This window comes from Zonotrichia albicollis, chromosome 12 (assembly GCF_047830755.1).
Source record: "Zonotrichia albicollis isolate bZonAlb1 chromosome 12, bZonAlb1.hap1, whole genome shotgun sequence".
In the NCBI taxonomy this organism is placed as follows: Eukaryota; Metazoa; Chordata; class Aves; order Passeriformes; family Passerellidae; genus Zonotrichia; species Zonotrichia albicollis.
This window is the reverse complement of record NC_133830.1, coordinates 9,001,484-9,019,499: the sequence shown is the minus strand read 5'-3', so window position 1 is coordinate 9,019,499 and position 18,016 is coordinate 9,001,484. Positions and strand designations below refer to the sequence as shown.

At 65.7% G+C, this 18,016-nt stretch overlaps 6 protein-coding genes across 10 annotated transcripts; 4 read left to right on the top strand and 2 right to left on the bottom strand.

The window, feature by feature from the left end:
- Nucleotides 1–236: 236 nt before the first annotated feature.
- Nucleotides 237–3,234, bottom strand: TADA3 (transcriptional adaptor 3). Its single transcript, XM_005488340.4, has 8 exons — nucleotides 2,654–3,234; nucleotides 2,283–2,533; nucleotides 2,010–2,115; nucleotides 1,716–1,857; nucleotides 1,462–1,565; nucleotides 1,251–1,360; nucleotides 934–1,119; nucleotides 237–854 (listed from the first exon to the last, which is right to left on the bottom strand). Exons 1-8 carry the CDS (start codon nucleotides 2,858–2,860, stop codon nucleotides 662–664), a joined length of 1,299 nt encoding a protein of 432 aa, XP_005488397.1. The 5' UTR covers nucleotides 2,861–3,234; the 3' UTR covers nucleotides 237–661.
- A 137-nt stretch (nucleotides 3,235–3,371) lies between these two features.
- ARPC4 (actin related protein 2/3 complex subunit 4) lies at nucleotides 3,372–5,385 on the top strand. Its single transcript, XM_074550569.1, has 6 exons — nucleotides 3,372–3,530; nucleotides 3,721–3,839; nucleotides 4,152–4,263; nucleotides 4,335–4,430; nucleotides 4,570–4,740; nucleotides 5,173–5,385. The coding sequence occupies exons 1-6, from the start codon at nucleotides 3,528–3,530 to the stop codon at nucleotides 5,176–5,178; spliced, it is 507 nt and encodes a 168-aa protein (XP_074406670.1). The 5' UTR covers nucleotides 3,372–3,527; the 3' UTR covers nucleotides 5,179–5,385.
- Nucleotides 5,386–5,534: 149 nt separating this feature from the next.
- On the top strand, nucleotides 5,535–10,091 carry TTLL3 (tubulin tyrosine ligase like 3). 2 transcript variants are annotated; one of them, XM_026794399.2, is made up of 11 exons: nucleotides 5,535–6,136; nucleotides 6,226–6,329; nucleotides 6,454–6,762; nucleotides 6,883–7,011; nucleotides 7,079–7,193; nucleotides 7,291–7,398; nucleotides 7,652–7,820; nucleotides 7,909–8,057; nucleotides 8,134–8,380; nucleotides 8,465–8,900; nucleotides 8,975–10,091. In XM_026794399.2, the coding sequence occupies exons 1-11, from the start codon at nucleotides 5,554–5,556 to the stop codon at nucleotides 9,968–9,970; spliced, it is 3,345 nt and encodes a 1,114-aa protein (XP_026650200.2). In that variant the 5' UTR covers nucleotides 5,535–5,553; the 3' UTR covers nucleotides 9,971–10,091. The 2 variants fall into 2 exon arrangements, with proteins under 2 accessions (XP_026650200.2, XP_014123504.2); XM_014268029.3 differs by having other exon boundaries at nucleotides 5,535–6,329.
- A 158-nt stretch (nucleotides 10,092–10,249) lies between these two features.
- RPUSD3 (RNA pseudouridine synthase D3) lies at nucleotides 10,250–12,070 on the bottom strand. Its single transcript, XM_014268032.3, has 9 exons — nucleotides 11,964–12,070; nucleotides 11,666–11,733; nucleotides 11,545–11,589; nucleotides 11,360–11,456; nucleotides 11,164–11,271; nucleotides 11,011–11,095; nucleotides 10,814–10,940; nucleotides 10,593–10,732; nucleotides 10,250–10,512 (listed from the first exon to the last, which is right to left on the bottom strand). Exons 1-9 carry the CDS (start codon nucleotides 12,053–12,055, stop codon nucleotides 10,342–10,344), a joined length of 933 nt encoding a protein of 310 aa, XP_014123507.2. The 5' UTR covers nucleotides 12,056–12,070; the 3' UTR covers nucleotides 10,250–10,341.
- A 39-nt stretch (nucleotides 12,071–12,109) lies between these two features.
- JAGN1 (jagunal homolog 1) lies at nucleotides 12,110–13,377 on the top strand. The gene is made up of 3 exons (XM_074550568.1): nucleotides 12,110–12,294; nucleotides 12,495–12,592; nucleotides 12,671–13,377. Exons 2-3 carry the CDS (start codon nucleotides 12,504–12,506, stop codon nucleotides 13,131–13,133), a joined length of 552 nt encoding a protein of 183 aa, XP_074406669.1. The 5' UTR covers nucleotides 12,110–12,294; nucleotides 12,495–12,503; the 3' UTR covers nucleotides 13,134–13,377.
- Nucleotides 13,378–13,476: 99 nt separating this feature from the next.
- Nucleotides 13,477–17,872, top strand: IL17RE (interleukin 17 receptor E). Of its 4 annotated transcripts, XM_074550558.1 has the most exons (16): nucleotides 13,477–13,610; nucleotides 13,689–13,704; nucleotides 14,181–14,336; nucleotides 14,422–14,528; nucleotides 14,601–14,724; nucleotides 14,796–14,935; nucleotides 15,017–15,085; nucleotides 15,188–15,254; nucleotides 15,343–15,530; nucleotides 15,670–15,717; nucleotides 15,820–15,865; nucleotides 15,978–16,126; nucleotides 16,197–16,265; nucleotides 16,343–16,394; nucleotides 16,470–16,571; nucleotides 16,750–17,872. In XM_074550558.1, the coding sequence occupies exons 1-16, from the start codon at nucleotides 13,503–13,505 to the stop codon at nucleotides 17,355–17,357; spliced, it is 2,049 nt and encodes a 682-aa protein (XP_074406659.1). In that variant the 5' UTR covers nucleotides 13,477–13,502; the 3' UTR covers nucleotides 17,358–17,872. The 4 variants fall into 4 exon arrangements, with proteins under 4 accessions (XP_074406659.1, XP_074406658.1, XP_074406656.1 ...); XM_074550557.1 differs by having other exon boundaries at nucleotides 16,343–16,571; XM_074550555.1 differs by having other exon boundaries at nucleotides 13,501–13,704.
- Nucleotides 17,873–18,016: the final 144 nt, after the last annotated feature.

Below are 18,016 nucleotides of genomic sequence, written 5' to 3'. Positions count from 1 at the left end.
CGCGGCATCACCCCCTGGCTCCCCCCGTGGGGATGCGAGAGCATCCCTTGGGGAGACACGAGGGAGTGCAGGACAGACCCGGCCCCGCCACTCCTCGCCACCCTCCCCAGACCGAGCCCACCCCCCACAGCCGGACAGTGCTGTTCCCAATGTCACCACACCGTCACCTGCACACGGCTGCCTTTATTGCCGGTGCTCGCGGCAGTAGAAACCACCGGAACATGGAGAGCTCGGCCACCCACACACCCGGCCCCTCACCCCTCCAGCCGCTTCCCGTCCCCACTCCCCCCAGTCCACCCATGGGGCTGGGATCTGCCCCTGCCCCGCATCACAGAGAGGGACAGGGGACCGTGGGAATCGCACCATCACATCTGGCCCCTGCAGTCACCTGGCTGATGTCACCGGAATAACAGGGGAGTGCAGGGGGGACATGGGAGTGGAAGGGAGGGACCTCCACAAGTCCACAGAGTGCCCAGCTTGGGTCAGTGACAGCCCTACGCAGGGGGAGACAGCAGCTGGGCTCCCTCATCCGAGCAGGGAGGCTGAGCACACTCAGGGCGTGGGGGAGGCTGTGCCAGTTCTGTCCCGTGGCGGCAGGGCTCAGGCAGGGCAGCCCCCTGCGGGTGAGGCCCACACAGAGTGGGTGGGTCCTTGGTCCCTGCTACCCATCCAGCAGCTTGAGGATGCTCTCCCTCTCCTTCAGGGTCTTCCAGGCCTGGTCCTTCTCCTTTTTGGTGGGCGTGCGCTTCTTCTGCCGGGCAGCCATGATCTTGCGGAATGCATCCATCACCTCGTTGTCAGCCATGCGGACACGCTGCCGCAGCTCCTGCCGGTGCAGCTCCTCCTTGGCCAGCCTGCAGGGCACAGGGGGTGTCAGGCCCTGCCAGGCAGCCAGCCTCCTCCCTGCACCCACCCCAGCCTGCTTGCTCTCACCTCAGCAGCTCGTGCTTCTTGGTGCGGTTGTGTGCGCTGAGCGCCTTCAGCTCTGCCTGCCTCTTGCGTAGCTCAGCCAGCACCTCGTCCTCTGAGTCGTCAGCTGGGCGGTCCTCTGACTCCAGCAGGCCCTGGGCCACCAGCTCCTCCTTGATCCGCCCCTCCAGTGACTTGGTGTGGGGGACACTGCCGGGGTGAGAGTGCTGCTGCCCACCACACGCCCTCTGCTCCCTGTGCCTCGCAGTGGCAGGGAGCCAGCAGCGTGCTCGGTGCACCCAGGGGCAGTGCTGAGCTCAGGGCCTGCCCCAGCTGCTCACCTGAAGGGCTTGTTCTGGCTGCGGGGAGATGTGCCCGCACCGTCAGCTCCCGAGTCCTTGCCGGTGATCTCAGGGATGGGGGAGTCCTCAACAGGAGAGATGATGTTCTCCTAGCAGAGGGAGCACCAGGGAAGGGTTACAGCGCTGGGTTTTGTCAGCAATGCCCTACAGTGCCAGGCCACCAGGGCACAGCACCAGCGGATCCCCTCACCTCCACAAGGGCCTGCAGGAGACGCTGTGTCAGGGGACCAAAGGGACACCCATCCTCTGGCTGCTCGTGCTGGGCTTCTGACTTCTTCAGGAGGGCATCGACATCTAGGAGCAAGAAGGAGAGAGGAAAAAGTGACCCCAAAGACACAGAGATGAGAGAGGGCCAGGGCAGCCTCAGCCTTTGTTAGGCCTGGCTCCATTGGGCACAAGCACTCCCAGCCCCTCTGCGCAAAGGCAGGGGTGGGATTGGGGCACCTTTAGTGTCCAGCTCAGTCAGTGGCCCCAGAACACCTTTCTTCTTGTCAGCAGCAGCTGCAGCCCGGGCTCCATCCTTCTGCTCCTCCAGCAGGTCCTCTTGTGCCCAGCGTTGGGAGTAATGCTTCCCCAGAGGTGGAATCTGCAAAGGCAAGGCTCAGCACAGATCCTGCAGCCTCTGCCTTGCCTCCCAACTCACCAGAGCCACGGCAGCATCCCAGGCAGGAACAGTCACTGTGAGGTGCCACAGGGGATGGGGAGAGAGAGCAGAGAAAGCGGTTTAGAAGCTTTCACCTTGTAATGCTCAGCCTCGTCCTCCGGCGGCTTGAGCAGCTCCTCCAGGACTCTGACCTCCTCGTTGGTGAGGTCGGCACAGTACGGCTCCACCGATGCCCAGAACCTGCAAGAATGGATGAACTGTGAGAGGGAGCTGCAGGGGAGCACGTGAAGGTGACACATGTCCCTTTCCCCATGTGGCCCTTCTCCTCTCGGGCTAGAGGCAGCCCTTGTGCCATGTGCTCCAAGGAAGGAGAAAAATGATCCCAACGCCTCCCAACACCCACCCACCTGTTTGGAGCATCATTTTTGGGGATGCGGGGCACATCAATGGGATCATCCTGGAACTCATATTCCTGGATCTTGGGCTGCAGGTTCTTAGACTTGGGCCGGCCAGGCCCAGGCCCAGTCCCGTGGCCCCCTTTGCCCTCCAGCTTCTGCTTCTTGGGCTTCCCATGTTTTACAGATGTGCCCACATCGTGATCCTTGCTCAGCTTCAGGAACCGCCGGTCGCCCTTCTTATCCTGCCAATCCGTCAGGATCTGGAAGAGAGTGGTGGTGTCCCATCAGGCCCCGTGCCCAGCGCTGGGCAGGGGCACACCAGAGGCAGCCCCTTGGAACCGGAGAGTCCGTCCCTGACCCAGCGCGGGCGGCCCCAGCACCTGTGTCTCAGCCTCCAGGACGCGAAGGCGGCGGCTGGCCGAGGACAGCAGCGTCTCCAGCTCCAGCTGCAGCGTGTCCAGCTCCTCGATGCCGATGCCATCGTCCTCCGAGCGGGCCAGCACGGCCGTGTAGCGGGGACACACTTTCACGTGGTCCACCGACTTGAAGTCATGGAACTGCAGCGGGCAGTCCTTCAGCTCGCTCATGGTGGCCGGGCACCGAGTGGGCTCTGGGGGACCGACGGGAACACGGAGGAGCCGGGGCGGGGGAAGCCGGCAGGGAATGGAGTGAGGGGCTACGGAGGGCCGGGGGGCATCGGGGCTCTGTGGAACCGGGGCAGGGAATCACCGGGGCGCTGAAAGGAACGTGGGGAGAATCACCAGGGCGCTGAGGGAACAAGGCGGGGGGGGATCACCGAGGCACCGAGGAACCCGGCGAGGGGAATCACCGCGGGGAACCGGAGGGAGATCACCGGGGGCCGGCGGGGACGCGGCGGGGGCGGCCCCGGGGCGCAGCGGAGGCCGCGGGGCCGGGTCTGGGCCGGGAGCCCCTTCCGGCCCCGCGGGCGCCCCGCCCCTCGCCGCCCATTGGCAGCACCGCACCCCGCGCAGCCGCTCATTGGTCCAGCCCGCCCTCCATCTCCCTTCCCTAATATGGAAACGCTGACAGGCCCGTACCAAGCGCGGCGCGGCGCGGGGGGAGCCGCGCGACGTCTCGCCGCCGCCACCCGGCTCCGTGCCGCGGGGGGGCCAGGCCGCAGGGCGGGAGCCTCCCTCCGCCCCCCCTCCCTCCCGCCGCAGTGGGAGGTGCCGCGCATCCCGGAAGAGGTGATCAGCCACTTCCGCCTGCCCGGCCCGGAGCTCCGCTGCCACCATGGTAGGGCGGGGGGCGCCCCGTGAGGGGCGGCGGCACCGGGGGGGCCGGGGAGGGTCGGAACCGGGGCCGGCGGAGTGAGCGGAGCTGCGGGGCCTACGGGCTACTGGTCGGGGGCTGGGGCAGGGGCAGGGGGAAGGACCCGAGCCCGGGCTCCTGTGGGGGGTCTGACGCCGCCGCCGTGTCCCCGCAGACTGCCACGCTGCGCCCGTACCTGAACGCGGTGCGCGCTACGCTGCAGGCCGCGCTGTGCCTGGAGAACTTCTCCTCGCAGGTGGTGGAGCGGCACAACAAGCCCGAGGTGGAAGTCAGGTACGGGGGCGGGAGGGAACAGCAGGAGAACCCCGCGGAGCCCTGGCTGCCCGCCCCGGGGGCCGCTGGCCCGTTCCTGCCGTGCCTCGGCCACCCCCAGCCCTTAGGCACACGGCCGGTGCCGGCGGGGAGGAGGAAGGGGATCTCGCTTGGGGCCGAGGGAATGTCTGCCCTGAGGGGGAACATCTTCGGGACGCGGGAGCATCCTGTAGCAAAGCCCCCACACGCCCCTGATCCCTGCGGCTCCCCTTCCCTGTTTCCCACAGTAAATGCTTCCTTCTGAGTCACTCCTGCCCCCCCCTCTGTTCGCAGAAGCAGCAAGGAGCTGCTGTTGCAGCCGGTGATCATCAGCAGGAACGAGAAGGAGAAGGTGCTCATCGAGGGCTCCATTAACTCCGTGCGCGTCAGCATCGCCGTGAAGCAGGTTAGGGGGGCTCGGGCAGGGGCTGGCAGCTCAGCCCCTGGGGAAGCCTCACTTCCCTTTTCTCTCTCCAGGCTGATGAGATCGAGAAGATCCTGTGCCACAAATTCATGCGCTTCATGATGATGAGGGCTGAGAACTTCTTTATTCTGCGCAGGAAGCCCGTGGAGGTGAGGGGACAGGGAGGGGACAGAGCAGCTCCTGGCTCTGCCCCTGGCACTGGGAGGGTGCCCAGTGCAGAGCTGGTATGTGAGCTTGCATGGCCAGCGCTTTGGGTGCTAAACCCTAGGGTGCTTCTCTCTTATGCAGGGCTATGATATCAGCTTCTTGATCACAAACTTCCACACGGAGCAGATGTACAAGCACAAGCTGGTGGACTTTGTCATCCACTTCATGGAGGAGATTGACAAGGAAATCAGCGAGATGAAACTCTCTGTCAATGCCAGGGCCCGCATCGTGGCAGAGGAGTTCCTTAAGAATGTGAGACTCTGAAATGGGAGGAGGGGTCTGTGATTTTGGGAGTGGGGTGTGGGGTCAATGCCAGTGTGGCCCTTGTGCCCAGAGCCCCCCAGTCCCATTAGTGAGGACAGGGTGACACCCTGCTCAAGGAACCTCTTGGGGACAGGGAGAAAAAGATGCCAAAGGTACTTGTATGCCCTTTGCCCATGAAGTGCCAGCTTTTGAGACCCCCAGAGCGTGCTCAGTGGCAGCAGTAGCCTTAGGGGATGAGACCGTTTTGGTGGGTGCTGAGATGGATGTGCAGTGCCTGGGGAGGCAGCAGGAGAAGCTGAGCATGGATCCCTGTGAGCAGTGGCCACCCTCAGCCTCCATCCCAGGTGCCAGGAGGGTGGTGAGGGTTCTCAGAGCACTGCAAGCAGGGACTGGACTAACAGCCGTGTGTTTTCTCTGCAGTTTTAGGCCGTGGTGCAGGACCCCGTGGCTCCCCTGTGCTTGTGCCCAGCGGGCACTGTGCCTGTGCCTGCTCCTGTTTCTCGAGGATCGCCGGGCGGGGCCGGGCCCTGCCCGCCCCTCCTGGGCTGGGCGGGAGCAGCCCCTGCTTGCGGCAGCGCGGCCCCGCCGCCGCCCCTGTCTCGTCTTGTTTTTTAAACGGTCTTGTTTGCTGTATCCACCGCCTCTGTCTCCTCCCTCCCGCCGCGCTGGGCCACACCGGGGGGGTGGGGGAGGGCATGGAATGGGAGCAGGAATGGAACTGGAGGGGCACAGTGCAGCAGCAGCCGACAGTGGGGTCAGCCCTGATGGTGTGTGAGGGGCCGTGGGGGGTGTCAGGAGAGTATGAAAGGACTTGAAGTTGGCCTGGGGGCAGCAAGGGGCTTGGGTTGTGGGGCACAAAAGGGTTTTGTGCAGGGTGTGAGGTCTGAGTGGGGGATGTCTGGCTGTGGATGTAGGGGGGCTGTTTGTGTCCCCCCCTGTGTGCAGTGGAGCCATCGTGGTGGCTGGAGCTGGGGCTGTGACATCACAGTGGTGCTGGTGTTGGGGAGCCATATCCTGCATTCTAACACCAGTGGTACTGGGCTTCAGAGGCCATGTCCTGTGCTGCACTCCGACTTCAGTCCCCAGCAGGACAGGGGAATAGGCCAAGCTGTTTGGCACAGAGGAGGAAGAGCCACCCAGAGCTCTCCTCAGGCTGCCATGGGACAATGTGACCCAGAGAGCAGCACTGCAGGCACACAGCCCTCCAGACAGGGACAATACTTGAGCAAGGCACACTTCAGCCCCCTCATGGCCCAAGAGGCTGGGGACAAGGGTACAGTGGGGTATCCTGGCTCTGTGCACTGCAGCTGGGACGGTGGCACAAAGCTCAGCAGGTTGGAGACAACCCCTTCGAGGCCCCGAAGTTCATGTCAGAGGCAGGCAGGTCAGTGCTTTCTGCCTCCCCATGCCCATACCTGCCCTGTGGGACTGGGGACGTGGGCACGGTGGGCTCAGACAGGGCTGTCCTCACAGGGCATTCAGCAGCCAACAGCAGCAGCCACCAGGGTCGCTGCCAGCGCTTGTTTACCCTTGAGCAGATCAAGAAGGCCAAGCTGCATGTGGAGATGGCCGTTAAGGTGAGGGACCCGATTTCACACCCCTCAAATACCACCTGCTCGCATTTATTGCGTTTCTGGCTCAGCAGAGCCGAGCCAGAGGAACAAGAACTGGGGCAGGCTGAGCCCACTGGTCTCCGCACAGGAGAAGAAGATCTTCATGGTGCAGGGCCCCTACCCCATCATCCGCCAGCTGCTGCGAGCCCGGGGCTGGGTGGAGAGGAAGGCGCCCAGGACAGGCAGACAGCTGGAGCAGCACTGCAGTGACCAAAACAGGCAGCGGCACACGGCGCCAGGCAGTGCTGGAGCTAGGCAGAGGGAGGTGCTGCTGAACCCACGTGGTGGGGCACAGCCTGTTGTGGGGAGCACAGACCCCCTGCACTACCCATGGCTACCTGCCGAGAAGGAGGAAGAGCAGTGTGATGAGGACCCGCTCTGCATCCACCGCCTCATGGTTAGCAGAGAGGGCTGGGGCTGAGCCCTGCCACTGCCCCAGGCACGGGCACAGCCTTGGACAGGGCACGAGGGTGGGATGGGGGCTCTGTGTCCCACCCTGCCTTCCTCCCTCCGCCAGTCCTACCTGGCACGGGACCAGTTACCAAACTTCATCTGGACCAACTTCCTTGAGACCGTTGACCGCCAGCTGCTGCAGGAGGACAGCGTGCTGAACCACTATGCCCGGGTGGATGCATTCACCACCAAGGTGGGAGGCTGGAGCCCTTGGGCAGGGGGATGGGGTCCAGTAGGGACTGACAACTTCCTCTAAACAGGAGGGGCTGTGCCTCAGCCTACAAAACCTGCCGTGGATTGAGAAAGCTGACCCCAACGCCTTCTTCCCCCGGTGCTACCGGCTGGGGACCAGAGATGATCGAGAAGCTTTCATTGGTGAGCTGAAGGCTGTTGCCCTCCTGTCCCTCCTTGTGATCCCACTGCCCCAGTGTCCTGCACAGGACTGGCTGGGGATGATGCCTCCCTCTTGCAGAGGATTTCCGCCTGACAGCAGCACGTAGCCTGCTCAAACTGGCCCTGGAGGAGGCTGGGGACAGGCCAGTGAGGACTGAGCAGATCCCAAACTCTAACAGTAGGGAAGGTGAGTACCTGGAGCTAGGCCTGGAGATGATGGCAGAGAGTACAGAGTTAGAGACAACTGATGGCTGAGCTTGGAGGCACAGCCTCTGCTCATGGCTGTGGCCTGGGATCCCCCACTCCCTTCTACTAGCCCAACTCATGGCTGTTCTGCTCCCAATGCCATCCCCATGCACCCAAAGCCACCCATCCCACAGGGAGGCTCTGTCCCCAAAGCTGGCATAGGAGTCACATCTCTCACCCCAAGCATTCCACAGCACAGCCAGGCTCCCCCCTGTACCCTGAGCTGGTGGAGGAAGCCCTGGAGGTCTGCAAGGAGCACCTGGGCGTTCTGCAGCACGAGGACATTGACAGGAACACCCCATCCCCCTGCAGGACATGCATCGACTGGGACAACTTCCTGCAGCAATACTACCGCGTGGCACAGTGAGTGCTGATGGGGGGACATCCCCCTGGGATGGGGGGACAGGGGCACCAGGGCAGGGCTGCTGCTGAGGCCCCCTTCCCCCCACAGTGAGGGGGCAGGACTGGTGCTGACCAGGCAGCAGCGGAAGCAGTGCCAGAACCTGCTGCAGAGCCTGGCAGAGAAGCTGCCCCAGCTTGACATGGAGGGCAAGCTCAACATCTGGATCCTCAAGCCTGGTGCTGAATCCCAAGGCAGGGGTAAGGCTGGGGGAAGTGGGGAGCACACAGAAGGTGCCCATTTAGGAGGGGTCCCACTATGATGCCTGTTTCCCAGGCATCATCTGCATGACACGGCTGGAGGAGATGCTGCAGCTGGCATGGAGCTGCACAGCACCCTCGGTGCAGGTGGGCAGATGGGTGGTGCAGAAGTACGTGGAGCGGCTGATGACCATCTTCGGCACCAAATTCGACATCCGGCAGTGGTTTGTTGTGACTGACTGGAAGCCACTGACTGTCTGGTTCTACCAAGACTGCTACCTGCGCTTCTGCTCGCGGCCCTTCTCCCTGCACCACCTGGAGCGGTGAGTGCCCCACCCCAGCACCCCGGCTCCCCACACCCCAGCACCCCGGCACCCCCTGACCCAGCCCCGCTCTCCCTGCCCCAGTGCCAGGCACCTCTGCAACGTCTCCGTCCAGAAGTGGTACAAGACGTCACCAGAGCAGGACCCCCGTGTGCCCCCCGACAAGATCTGGTCAAACCAGCAGTTCCAGGAATACCTGGCGCAGGTGGGGCAGGCGGATGCTTGGCACAAGGTGCTGGTGCCCGGCATGAAGGCGGCGATCCTGAACGCTCTGCGCAGCGCCCGGGACCGGGTGCGCTTCCGCAAGGGCAACTTCGAGCTCTATGGGGCCGACTTCGTTGTTGGGGAGAACCTCCAGCCCTGGCTGCTGGAGATCAACTCCTGCCCCACCATGAGCCCCTCCTCGGCAGTGACCCGACAGCTCTGTGCCAATGTCCAGCGGGACACGCTACGCCTCGTGCTCGACCGCAAGGACAACCCCAGATGTTCCATTGGAGCGTTTGAGCTCATCTACAAGGAAGTAGGCTGGGGGGATGGGGGCCACACACCCCCCAGACACCCTGAGCCCCTCCAATACCTGCTGTCTCCCTGCAGGCAGCTGTGCCCAGGCTTCTGTCAGGACGTGTGAAGCTGCTGGTCAAAGGCTGTTCCCTGAAGAGCCTCCAGCCAGAACAAGAGCAAGCCTGGGACCAGCCCCCCAGGACTCTCCAGGACCCTGTGTTCTCCAGGGCCAGAGAAGCCCGTGTCTCCAAGCGAGCCCAGCGCCATTTCTCCACCACTGCACTCAGTGCCCACAGGCTCCATGTGTCCCCGAGGGCCAGAACCACCCATGCACGCAAGCGAGCACAGCGTCATCTCTCCACCTCTGTGCCCAGTGCCCCCAGGCTCTCCCTGTCCCCAGGGGCCAGAACCACCCAGGTGCTCCGGAGAGCACGGCATCCTTCTCCTACCACGGTGCCCAGTGCCTCCAAGCTCTCCCTGTCCCCAGGGCGCAGAACCACCCAGGTGCCCCAGAGAGCCCGGCATCGATCTCCTACCACAGTGCCCAGTGCCTACAAGGGCTCTGTGTCCCCAGCGGGCAGAACCACCCAGGGGACACAGCCCAGAGCAGCCACAAAGAAGCTGCCTCCTCTGCAGCAACAGAGCCGCTGCCCTTCCGCCAGCCCTGACCTCCCAGCACCAACAAAGTCTCGGGCCTCCCCTACTTGGAGCCAGGGGCTGCCACGGCTCAGTCACCTGCCTGAGCAGCCCCGGATCAGTGGCTGTCCCCTGGATTGGGTGCCGATGCCACCACCCCGGGGAGCCCTCAGAAACTCCTGGCATACCCAAGGTTCTGCACACTCCTTCCCTCCTGCCAAGCCCCCGCAACAACCTCAGTCTGCACAGAGCACCAGGACCCCGTGCCTGGAGCAGAAGAACACAGCAGCTCCCAATGGGATGCAGAAGACTTGGGGCACTGAGACAGCCCCAGGAGTGGACAGCACCCTGCCTGTCCTTGCTGAGCCAACAAAGGCTGCCTCTGATCCCAAAGAGATCCCACTGCTGTGTTGTGGTACCCAGCTCCTCCCATGCTTTAAAATGATTCTGTGATAAGGAGTCTGTCTCGGACCTTCTGTGTGTGACAGCTGTGGGGAGGGGTAGGACTGACCCTGGGATGGGGCTGTGGGTGAGAACTGGGGCTGCTAGGGCAGAGAGCAGGCAGGAAAATCTGCCTATGGTCACCCCTGCCAGACAGAGCTGAGCTGGGTGATGACTCTGCTGCACTCCAGCACTTGGAACCAGGGCAGGCAGAGAGTGGTACCAGGGCTGGTGCCCCCAGAGGCACAGCCAGGAGAAATGCATCCTCTGTGTGCCAAGAAAAGAACTGAGTGCTTGGGCCACCCAGGCAATGGGGGGGATTTTAATGGGGTGGCAGAGAGCAGAAGGGTGGAGTGGGTGTCCACGGCAGCACTATAGGGCTCCTAGTGCTCAGGCAGCCCCAGACAGCGCAGAGTGTGCAGGAAGTACGGTGGTGGGGGGGCACAGAGGGGGCCCTCAGGCAGCACGAGCTCCTGCAGGTGGATGTGGAGTGGGAGGCGATGGAGCTGCCGTGGAGAAAGCCCCAGCTGGGACAGCAACTCCTCGTCCAGGACCTACAATGTGAATGGGCAGGTCAGTGGGATGACTGAGGCTGTGCTGAAAGCCCCACCCAGCACCCAGCCTGGCCACGGACCTGAGTGTGGGTCGGGGCAGACTCGGGGCTCAGGAAGAAGGGCACTCCCAGCACCCTGCCCACGCGGGAGGAGTGCTTGTGGTCACCCAGGGCCGGGCACAGCAGCAGCGTCAGGTGCACCTGGAGCTGTTCTGGGAAGGCTGGGGAGGAACAGGGACAAGGTGAGATTGCAGGGGTCAGGAAGGGTGCCTGGGGTGGTGGAGGTGTTGGGGGCCACTCACCCGTCCTGGGCTGGAGCTGGAGGAGGGCACAGCCCCCCACGGCACTCAGCACCCGGTAGCGTGTCAGGGTGCTCTTCACATCCTTCCTGGCCAGGCTGCGGCGTCCTGGGGCTGGGACTGGCACCACCTGCAGAGCCACAGCCCTCAGCACTCCCTGGGCTATCCCCTGTGCCCCCAGCCCACCAGCACCCCCTTACCATGGCTCTGTCCCCCTGCTGCTGCCAGCTCAGCCCTGCAGAGATTTCACCCTCCACCTCTGCCGGGACTCCCACGGTGATGGCACTGCAGGGTAAGGTGGTGAGAAGGGGACAGGACTCCCATGCCAGCATGGCAGGGTCCCAAGGACTCACCGATACGTGGCAGGGTACTGGCCTCTGCAACGAGCATCGGTGAAGAACTGTTGGAGCTTCTTAGTGGTATGGTAGCAGCTGGACAGGAGGACAAGGCCAGAATACTCCCTGTGGGACACGGCTGCTTGAGACCTGGAGGGGGAAAGGCAGCCCCAACTCCACCCCAGGACCTCCAGCCTGGACCCTCCTACCACACCTGGCAGGAGCCTTCACCACGTGGAGCTCAGCAGGGAGGCCCAGGCGTTGTCTCAGTGCCGGCAGCAGCGCATCCAGGCTCAGGTCCCCAGGACGCCCTGCGGAGGTGCTGGCAGGTCAGCACCCGCTGAGCCCCCACACAGACACCCCCAGGCCAGGAGACCCCCATTGCTGTGCTGTACTCACCCAGAACGGGGAGGCCAGGGGGCTTGTTCAGTGCCAGCAGGGCTCCTAGTGGGGAGAAGTCTGGTCAGGATGTACCTCCCTTACTGTGTCCCTTGTCCCCACTCTCCCCTGTCGCAGGTACCTTCCCGGTGCACCACGGAGCCCTCCAGCAGCCTCAGCGTCTCCTTGGGGCCCAGCAGCCGCCTCCACCTGCAGGGGATGGAGTGGGCAGGGGGACACAGGTGGGACTGCCCTCAGCACCCACCCTGCACCCCACTCTGCGTGTCCATAAATCTCACCCACCACTGTCGGCCCTGCTCTCCACGTGTGTCTGCACCCTCACGCTTCCCGGCCCCTCTGTGTTCGCACATCTGCGACCCCACAGGTACGTCCCCAATCCCACAACCCCCCCACAACCCCAATTCATAACCCCTCTGTACCCACGCGTGTGCATCTCCAGGCGCCAGCACACCCGTGGGCGTGCACCCCACGGGGGTACACAGGCACTTCTGTACACCCGCACCCCGCACATGATCGCACCCCATGTATCCACCCCATATATCCACCCCCGCGCCCCGCTGACCCCGCGGCGCGCGTTCCCGGTCCCGGGCGCGCCAGCCCGCGCACGGCTGTGGCGGCGGCGGCGCCGACGCTCCCGGTGCCCGCCATGGCGGCGGGGCCGCGCCTGCGCCGAGCGGTGCCCCCGGCATCCGGAGCCGGCGGCCGCGGCCATAGAGCAGCGGAAGCGCGGGCAGAGGGTCCCGCCCGCAGGTGCGGCGCGGCGGGGAGCGGCGGGCCGGGGGTGTCAGCCCCGGGGGGGTCACCGCGGGGATGTCCCGGAGGGCAGGGCGGGCACGGGGAGGGAGCCCCGGGGCTGTCGCCGTGGGAAGGAGGCCCGGGGGGCTTGTGGCGGGGCTGCGCTGGGGAGGCGGGCGGGGAGGGCGGCCCCGCCTGACGCGGTGTCTCCCCAGGACAGCGCCATGGCCTCCCGCGGGGGTCCCCGCGCCCCCGGCACCGACGGCAGCGACTTCCAGCACCGGGAGCGCGTGGCCTCGCACTACCAGATGAGGTAGGTGTCCCCTGTCCCGGGATCCCGGGGGGACACGCGACCCCAGCAGGCCCTGATGGCCCCGCACTCTCTCCCCAGCGTGACGCTCAAGTCGGAGATCAAGAAGCTGATCTACACGCATGTGGTCATCTGGCTGCTGCTCCTGGCCCAGATGGTCGTGGGGCACCTCAAGCTGCTGCCCCACGACCAGGTGGCCATGCCCTATCAGTGGGAGTATCCTTACCTGCTCAGCATCCTGCCCTCCCTGCTGGGCCTCCTGTCCTTCCCCCGCAACAACATCAGCTACCTGGTACTCTCCATGATCAGCACCGGCCTCTTCTCCATAGCTCCCCTCATCTATGGGGCCATGGAGATGTTCCCCATGGCACAGCAGCTGTACCGCCACGGCAAAGCATACCGCTTCATCTTCGGCTTCTCGGCCGTCTCTGTCATGTACCTGGTGGTGGTGGTGGCCGCGCAGGTGCATGGCTGGCAACTCTACTACAGCAAGAAGCTGCTGGACTCCTGGTTCACTAGCACGCAGGAGAAGAAGAAGAAATGAGTGGGGATAGGTGGGCTCCGTGAGGTGCTGAAGCTCTGCAGTTCAGTCCTGTGGGGCAGCGCTGGCGCAGCTCCGGTGGGTTGGGGATCCCCGGGGACCACGGGTGGGTGTCTGAGGCACACCACGGCCCCGCGCTCGCATGCACGGGGGAGACCCCCGAGGGCCGGGGCCGTGGAGGGTCCCTGGGGTGCGCGCCCCTTCCTCCGCGCGTTGCTCTATGGAAATAAAGCACCGTCCGCTCTCCCACGCGTGTCTGCGCCGCAGGAAGCGCCGCCCGGCGGGGTGGGGGGGCCGGCGGGGCCGCACGTGCCGGTGCAGGAATGCGGCGGGGCCGGCCCGGGGCGGGGCGGGGAGCGGCGGCGCTCGGCCATGGGGCGCCCGGCGCTGCTCGCCGCTACCGCCGCGCTGCTGCCGCTGCTGCTGCTGCCGTCCGGGACCGGGGCCGCCGTGACCCGCCTGCGGGTCTCCGCCAACTTCGTGAGCGCCGGGGAAGGGAGGTGGCGGGGGAAGGTGGGGGCGGGCGGCGCCGCGCTCACCCCGTCTCTTTGCTTGCAGGAGTGCCGGGCCACCGGTGAGTAGCGGCGGGGCAGGGCTGTCAGCGCGGGGCTGCTCCTGCCCGGCCATACCGGCTCGGGGTGCGGCGGGACTGTGGGGCTTCCCCTGCCCGCGGCTACTGGGTCCGGGAGGATGGGAGGGCGAGGGTGGGGCGCTCCAGGTTTCCGGGGTACCGGGCTCCCCGCTTCCGAGGACTCCTGGTCCCCGAAACTTCCTGGCTCCTGGGGCTCCCCGCTTCCAAAGACCCGGATCTCCGGGGCTCCCTGTTTCCCAGAACTTCCGACCCCCAAAGATTCCCGCTTCCGAGGACTCGAATCACCGAGGCTCCCGGTTTGTCAGGACTCCCGATCCCCGGGGCACCTCCCTTCCGACTACACCTCCCCGGCTCTCCCCGGGGCTCTTCCTCTTTCCAAGCACTCCCAGCGCCCGGGGCTCCTGCTGCCCGCGGGACCCCCGGCGCACGGCCGCCCCCCGTCTGCTCTCCCCCTGCAGCCGACAGGACGCTGAGCCGCCCCCGCTGCCGCCGCCCTCCCCGCCCCGGGCCGCCGCTGGAGCCGCCCGCGCTGTCGCTGAGCCGTGCCCGGCTGTGCCTGCCCGCGCAGCCCTGCCAGCCCTGCCTGCGGGTGCGCCTGGCCCTCCCCGCCTCAGGTACGGCCGGGGGTGGCATCCCCTGGCAGGGGACACACAGCCAGTGCCCCCACCCATGTCAGCGCCCCACGCCGGTTTCTCGCAGAGCTCGGCGGTGTCCGGGGACTGCACCTCACCTTCCTGGAGCTGGGCTCCAACCGGGCTGGCTGGCTGCAGGTGTGGCAGCGACGCCGGGTGTCGGGCAGCTCCGCGGTGAGTCTGCGCTGGGGGTGCAGCAGGGCACACCGAGGCCCGGACCCCGCACTGAGCCCTTGCTCCCCGCAGTGGCAGGTGCAGTTCGACTGCTTCCCGGCAGAGAGCGGGCGGCAAGTCCTCGTCTCCCTTCGCACCATCCCGGATCGGGGCTTGGCCCTCAGCTGCAGCCATACGGTCACCGCTGAGCCACCCGGTGAGACTGAAGGGCTTGGGAGGTGTCCCGGGGGGACGCCGGTTCCAGCTGACCCTCTGGCTGCTCTGCAGGGCCTGTCTTTACCCATGCTTGGCTCCCTGAGCTGCGGGCCATTGAGGTGCGGGTGCCCGCGGGTCCCCCCCTCATGGTGCGGCTGTGCCACCAGCTGGCCCTGGAGTGTGAGGAGCTGCCCCGGCCCTTCCACCAGCAGGTAGCGGCTCTGCCCCCCGACACCCCCGTCCCAGACTGGGGGACACAATCCCTGCCCGCTGATTCTCCCTCCTTGTTGCAGGTGCTGGTGCCCGGAGGCCACCAAATCTCACTGCCGTATGAGTTCCTGGTGCCCTGCCTGTGCATTGAGGTGGGTTACCCTCCCCTACAGCCATCAGAACCCCTTTGCCCTTGCATGAGATGGGGAGGATAGGGCATATCTTGCTCTGACCAACATGCTGTGCCTCCCCAGGCCTCCTACTCCCACCACGACAGCCCACGGAGCAAACACTGCCCCTTCCGTGACCGGCCAGATGCCTGTGAGTGCCTGGTGCCTGTGGGGAGGGGAGCAGAGTCCCAGGGGTGTCCCTGGGTGTCTCCCCACCCCACCGATGTGGTGCCCCACAGATGGCCCCGAGCTGTGGTCCTCGGTGCACTTCCACGACTTCAGCACCAGCAGCAAGGACCAGATGGCAATGCTGCTGAGTGCCAGCTGCCCCCTGCACCCACGGGCCACCCTCTGCTGGAGGGAGGCAGCAGATGAGGCTGCACCCTGTCACGACATCCCCAATTCCACAGCCAGTGAGGATGAGCAGGTGAGGGCTCCTGATCTTGAGGTGTCAGAGGATGTGGGACCATGTCACTGGATCTCAGGGTCTCTGTAGGGCAGTGGGTGGGCACTGTGGCTGTGTGGGTCAGAGATGGTAACTGTGACTCATTCTCCATTTGTTCCAGATGTATGTACTGGACAAGGTGGATGTGCACCCCCAGCTCTGCTTCCGAGTAAGCCCCTGTGGGTGGGTGGGCACCATCTCAGAAGGGGCTGGGGGCTGTGGTGGGTGAGGGCAGCTCACCCTGCCCTTTGCTGATCCCACCTCCCCTCAGTTCTCCTACAGGAATAGCAGCCATGTGGAGTGTCCCCACCAGTCAGGTGAGTCCTATGAGTGGGAGGCAGCCCTAGGCTAAGCCCTGCCCTGGGGTCCCTTGCACCCCTCACCTTGCTGGGCATCCTGCAACTTCCCCTCTCTCTCTGGTGGCCGCAGAGACTGCCTGGAATGTCTCAGTGAGTGTCTGGGGGCTCCAGCTGCACCTGCACCTCACCTCCCGCATCCCTGCCGCCTTCAGTGCAGCCCTGTGCCAGCGCCGGGGTGGGCAGTGTGAACCCGAGGCCCCGCTCTACACTGTCACACAGGTGAGTGCTGCAGGGCTGGGGGGACATGGTGGGGACAGACCCACACTGACCCTGCCCTTGTGCTTTGCAGCCAGAGGGCTCTGCTCCAGGGGAGTTGGCGCTGCTGCTGCCAGTGCAGGTCCTGGGCAGCTGCATGCTGGTAAGGTGACCCTTGTGCAGGCATCTGTGCTGTGGGGGACCCAACATGGTCCTCCTCTGACCCAGCCCCTTCCCCAGGTGTGGCGCTCGGACGTGCATTTTGCTCGGAAGCAGCTGCTCTGTCCCGATGGTGAGAGGGAGTCCTGCAGGGGACTCAGGGGGCAGTGGAAATGGGCAGACAGCCCCTTTACTGCCCCTCTCCCAGTCTCCCGCAGGCACTTCGGGCTGCTGGGGCTGGTGCTGGCACTGGGACTGGTGGTGACTGTGCTGCTCCTCAACTGCCGTGGTGCCTGGAGGCCAAATGATGGTGAGGAGCACCCAAGGGGGCTGCAAGAGGGACGGCAGGAGGGGCTGGAGTACCAGGGGGTGCCAGTTCCTGGGCTGCAGGGGGTCCCAGGGTGGTGGATGGCAGATGCTGTTGGATCCCAGGGGATGCCAGTAGCACATGGAGCTGAGCTGTCACTGCTGTCCCCTCCACCCCGCAGGTGTCCCTGGCAGGCGCCCCGTGCTGCTGCTGTACTCGCCCGACTCCGAGGAGCACCTGGGGCTGGTGTGTGCCCTGGCCGAGCGGCTGCGCACCGGGCTGGGCTGTGACGTGCGTCTGGACCTGTGGGAAGCGGGTGGCCTGGGCCAGGCGGGCGCCCTGCCCTGGCTCTACGCCCAGCGGGGCCGCGTGGGCCGCCAGCGCGGCACTGTCCTGCTCCTCTGGAGCCGGGGCAGCGCCCGGCTCTTCCATCGCTGGCAGGTCGGGATGGCCGACGGCACGCCCGGGGATGCCCACGACATTTTTGGGGCAGCCATGGCCTGCCTGCACGGGGAGCTGGGGGCGGCGGGCCGTGGCAGCGGGTGGGTCCTGGCCTACTTCAGCCGGCTCTGCAGCCCCCGCGATGTCCCCCGACCCCTTCGGCCCCTGCCCACCTACCGCCTGCCCCGACAGCTGCCCGGACTGCTGGGGGCGCTGCGGGGCAGCCCCTCGGCCCCTCGGCACTGCCGCTGGGGCAGGGCTGGGGCCCTCCTGCACCGCCTGCTGGACGTGGGGGCCAGGGAGGGCAGTTCCCCGCCCCGGCCCCCCGGGGCAGCTTCTGGCACCTGAGTGCCCAGGCTGGGCCTGAGCTGGGCATGGCCGCAGGGGGTGCAGGGCTGGGTGCAGCCCCCCGGTGAGGGCACAGCTTCTGCCAGGAAGAGGCAGGGCTCAGGAGAGCATGTGCCCACTGCAGCGGCAGGAGGGGCACCCATGGGTGCCCCGGGAGGGGCTGCGAGGGTCCGAGCAGGACTGGCCTCAGTCATGGAGTGTGCTGCTGGGGCTGGAGTGAGCATCCAGCTGTCATCTGTGGCCAGGAGCAGAGATGCTGTCCCAAGCAGGGGCAGCTTTATTCCCATGCAGGGACCTGCTCCAGAGGAGAGCCCGTAGAAGCCCCTTTGGACGGCACAGCCGAGGAATTGGGGTGGTGCAGGAAGAAGCTGAGAGATGGGGAGGCTCCCTGCCCTGCCCACGGACAGGTGGCTGGAGGGGCGGGTGCTGGGCACGGCCCGGCCCTGCTCTTTGCCTCGACATCGCCAGCAGGACTTGGTCTGGATTGGAAGCAATAAAGGCGCCATTTCACCCTGCCCTGTTGTCTCAGTGGTGTACCGGGGGAGATTCTTTGGTGCCCTGGAGGACCGGGGGCTGCCCAGTGCTCTCTGCAGCACGGAGGGGCAAGAGGATGCACCCGGCTGGGCACAGCCTGTACCGGCACGGCTGCCACACCGTGT

What these genes read in the sequence shown, in the direction of transcription:
- JAGN1 (XM_074550568.1), top strand. Translation starts at nt 12,504, where the DNA reads ATGGCCTCCCGCGGGGGTCCCCGCGCCCCCGGCACCGACGGCAGCGAC. An exon ending in GCCTCGCACTACCAGATGAG is followed by an intron (nt 12,593 to 12,670) that starts GTAGGTGTCCCC and finishes CTCTCTCCCCAG; the next exon opens with CGTGACGCTCAAGTCGGAGA.
- TADA3 (XM_005488340.4), bottom strand. Translation starts at nt 2,860, where the DNA reads ATGAGCGAGCTGAAGGACTGCCCGCTGCAGTTCCATGACTTCAAGTCG. An exon ending in GACTGAGCTGGACACTAAAG is followed by an intron (nt 1,566 to 1,715) that starts GTGCCCCAATCC and finishes TCTTGCTCCTAG; the next exon opens with ATGTCGATGCCCTCCTGAAG. An exon ending in AAGAAGCACGAGCTGCTGAG is followed by an intron (nt 855 to 933) that starts GTGAGAGCAAGC and finishes TGTGCCCTGCAG; the next exon opens with GCTGGCCAAGGAGGAGCTGC.
- TTLL3 (XM_026794399.2), top strand. Translation starts at nt 5,554, where the DNA reads ATGAAAGGACTTGAAGTTGGCCTGGGGGCAGCAAGGGGCTTGGGTTGT. An exon ending in TGATCGAGAAGCTTTCATTG is followed by an intron (nt 7,194 to 7,290) that starts GTGAGCTGAAGG and finishes TCCCTCTTGCAG; the next exon opens with AGGATTTCCGCCTGACAGCA. An exon ending in TGCTGAATCCCAAGGCAGGG is followed by an intron (nt 8,058 to 8,133) that starts GTAAGGCTGGGG and finishes CCTGTTTCCCAG; the next exon opens with GCATCATCTGCATGACACGG.
- IL17RE (XM_074550554.1), top strand. Translation starts at nt 13,503, where the DNA reads ATGGGGCGCCCGGCGCTGCTCGCCGCTACCGCCGCGCTGCTGCCGCTG. An exon ending in CCGTGACCGGCCAGATGCCT is followed by an intron (nt 15,255 to 15,342) that starts GTGAGTGCCTGG and finishes GGTGCCCCACAG; the next exon opens with ATGGCCCCGAGCTGTGGTCC. An exon ending in ACCCCCAGCTCTGCTTCCGA is followed by an intron (nt 15,718 to 15,819) that starts GTAAGCCCCTGT and finishes ACCTCCCCTCAG; the next exon opens with TTCTCCTACAGGAATAGCAG.
- RPUSD3 (XM_014268032.3), bottom strand. Translation starts at nt 12,055, where the DNA reads ATGTGCGGGGTGCGGGTGTACAGAAGTGCCTGTGTACCCCCGTGGGGT. An exon ending in CTCCGTGGTGCACCGGGAAG is followed by an intron (nt 11,590 to 11,665) that starts GTACCTGCGACA and finishes TCTCCCCACTAG; the next exon opens with GAGCCCTGCTGGCACTGAAC. An exon ending in GTGGTGAAGGCTCCTGCCAG is followed by an intron (nt 11,272 to 11,359) that starts GTGTGGTAGGAG and finishes CGTGTCCCACAG; the next exon opens with GGAGTATTCTGGCCTTGTCC.
- ARPC4 (XM_074550569.1), top strand. An exon ending in TCAGCATCGCCGTGAAGCAG is followed by an intron (nt 4,264 to 4,334) that starts GTTAGGGGGGCT and finishes TTCTCTCTCCAG; the next exon opens with GCTGATGAGATCGAGAAGAT. An exon ending in TGCGCAGGAAGCCCGTGGAG is followed by an intron (nt 4,431 to 4,569) that starts GTGAGGGGACAG and finishes TCTCTTATGCAG; the next exon opens with GGCTATGATATCAGCTTCTT.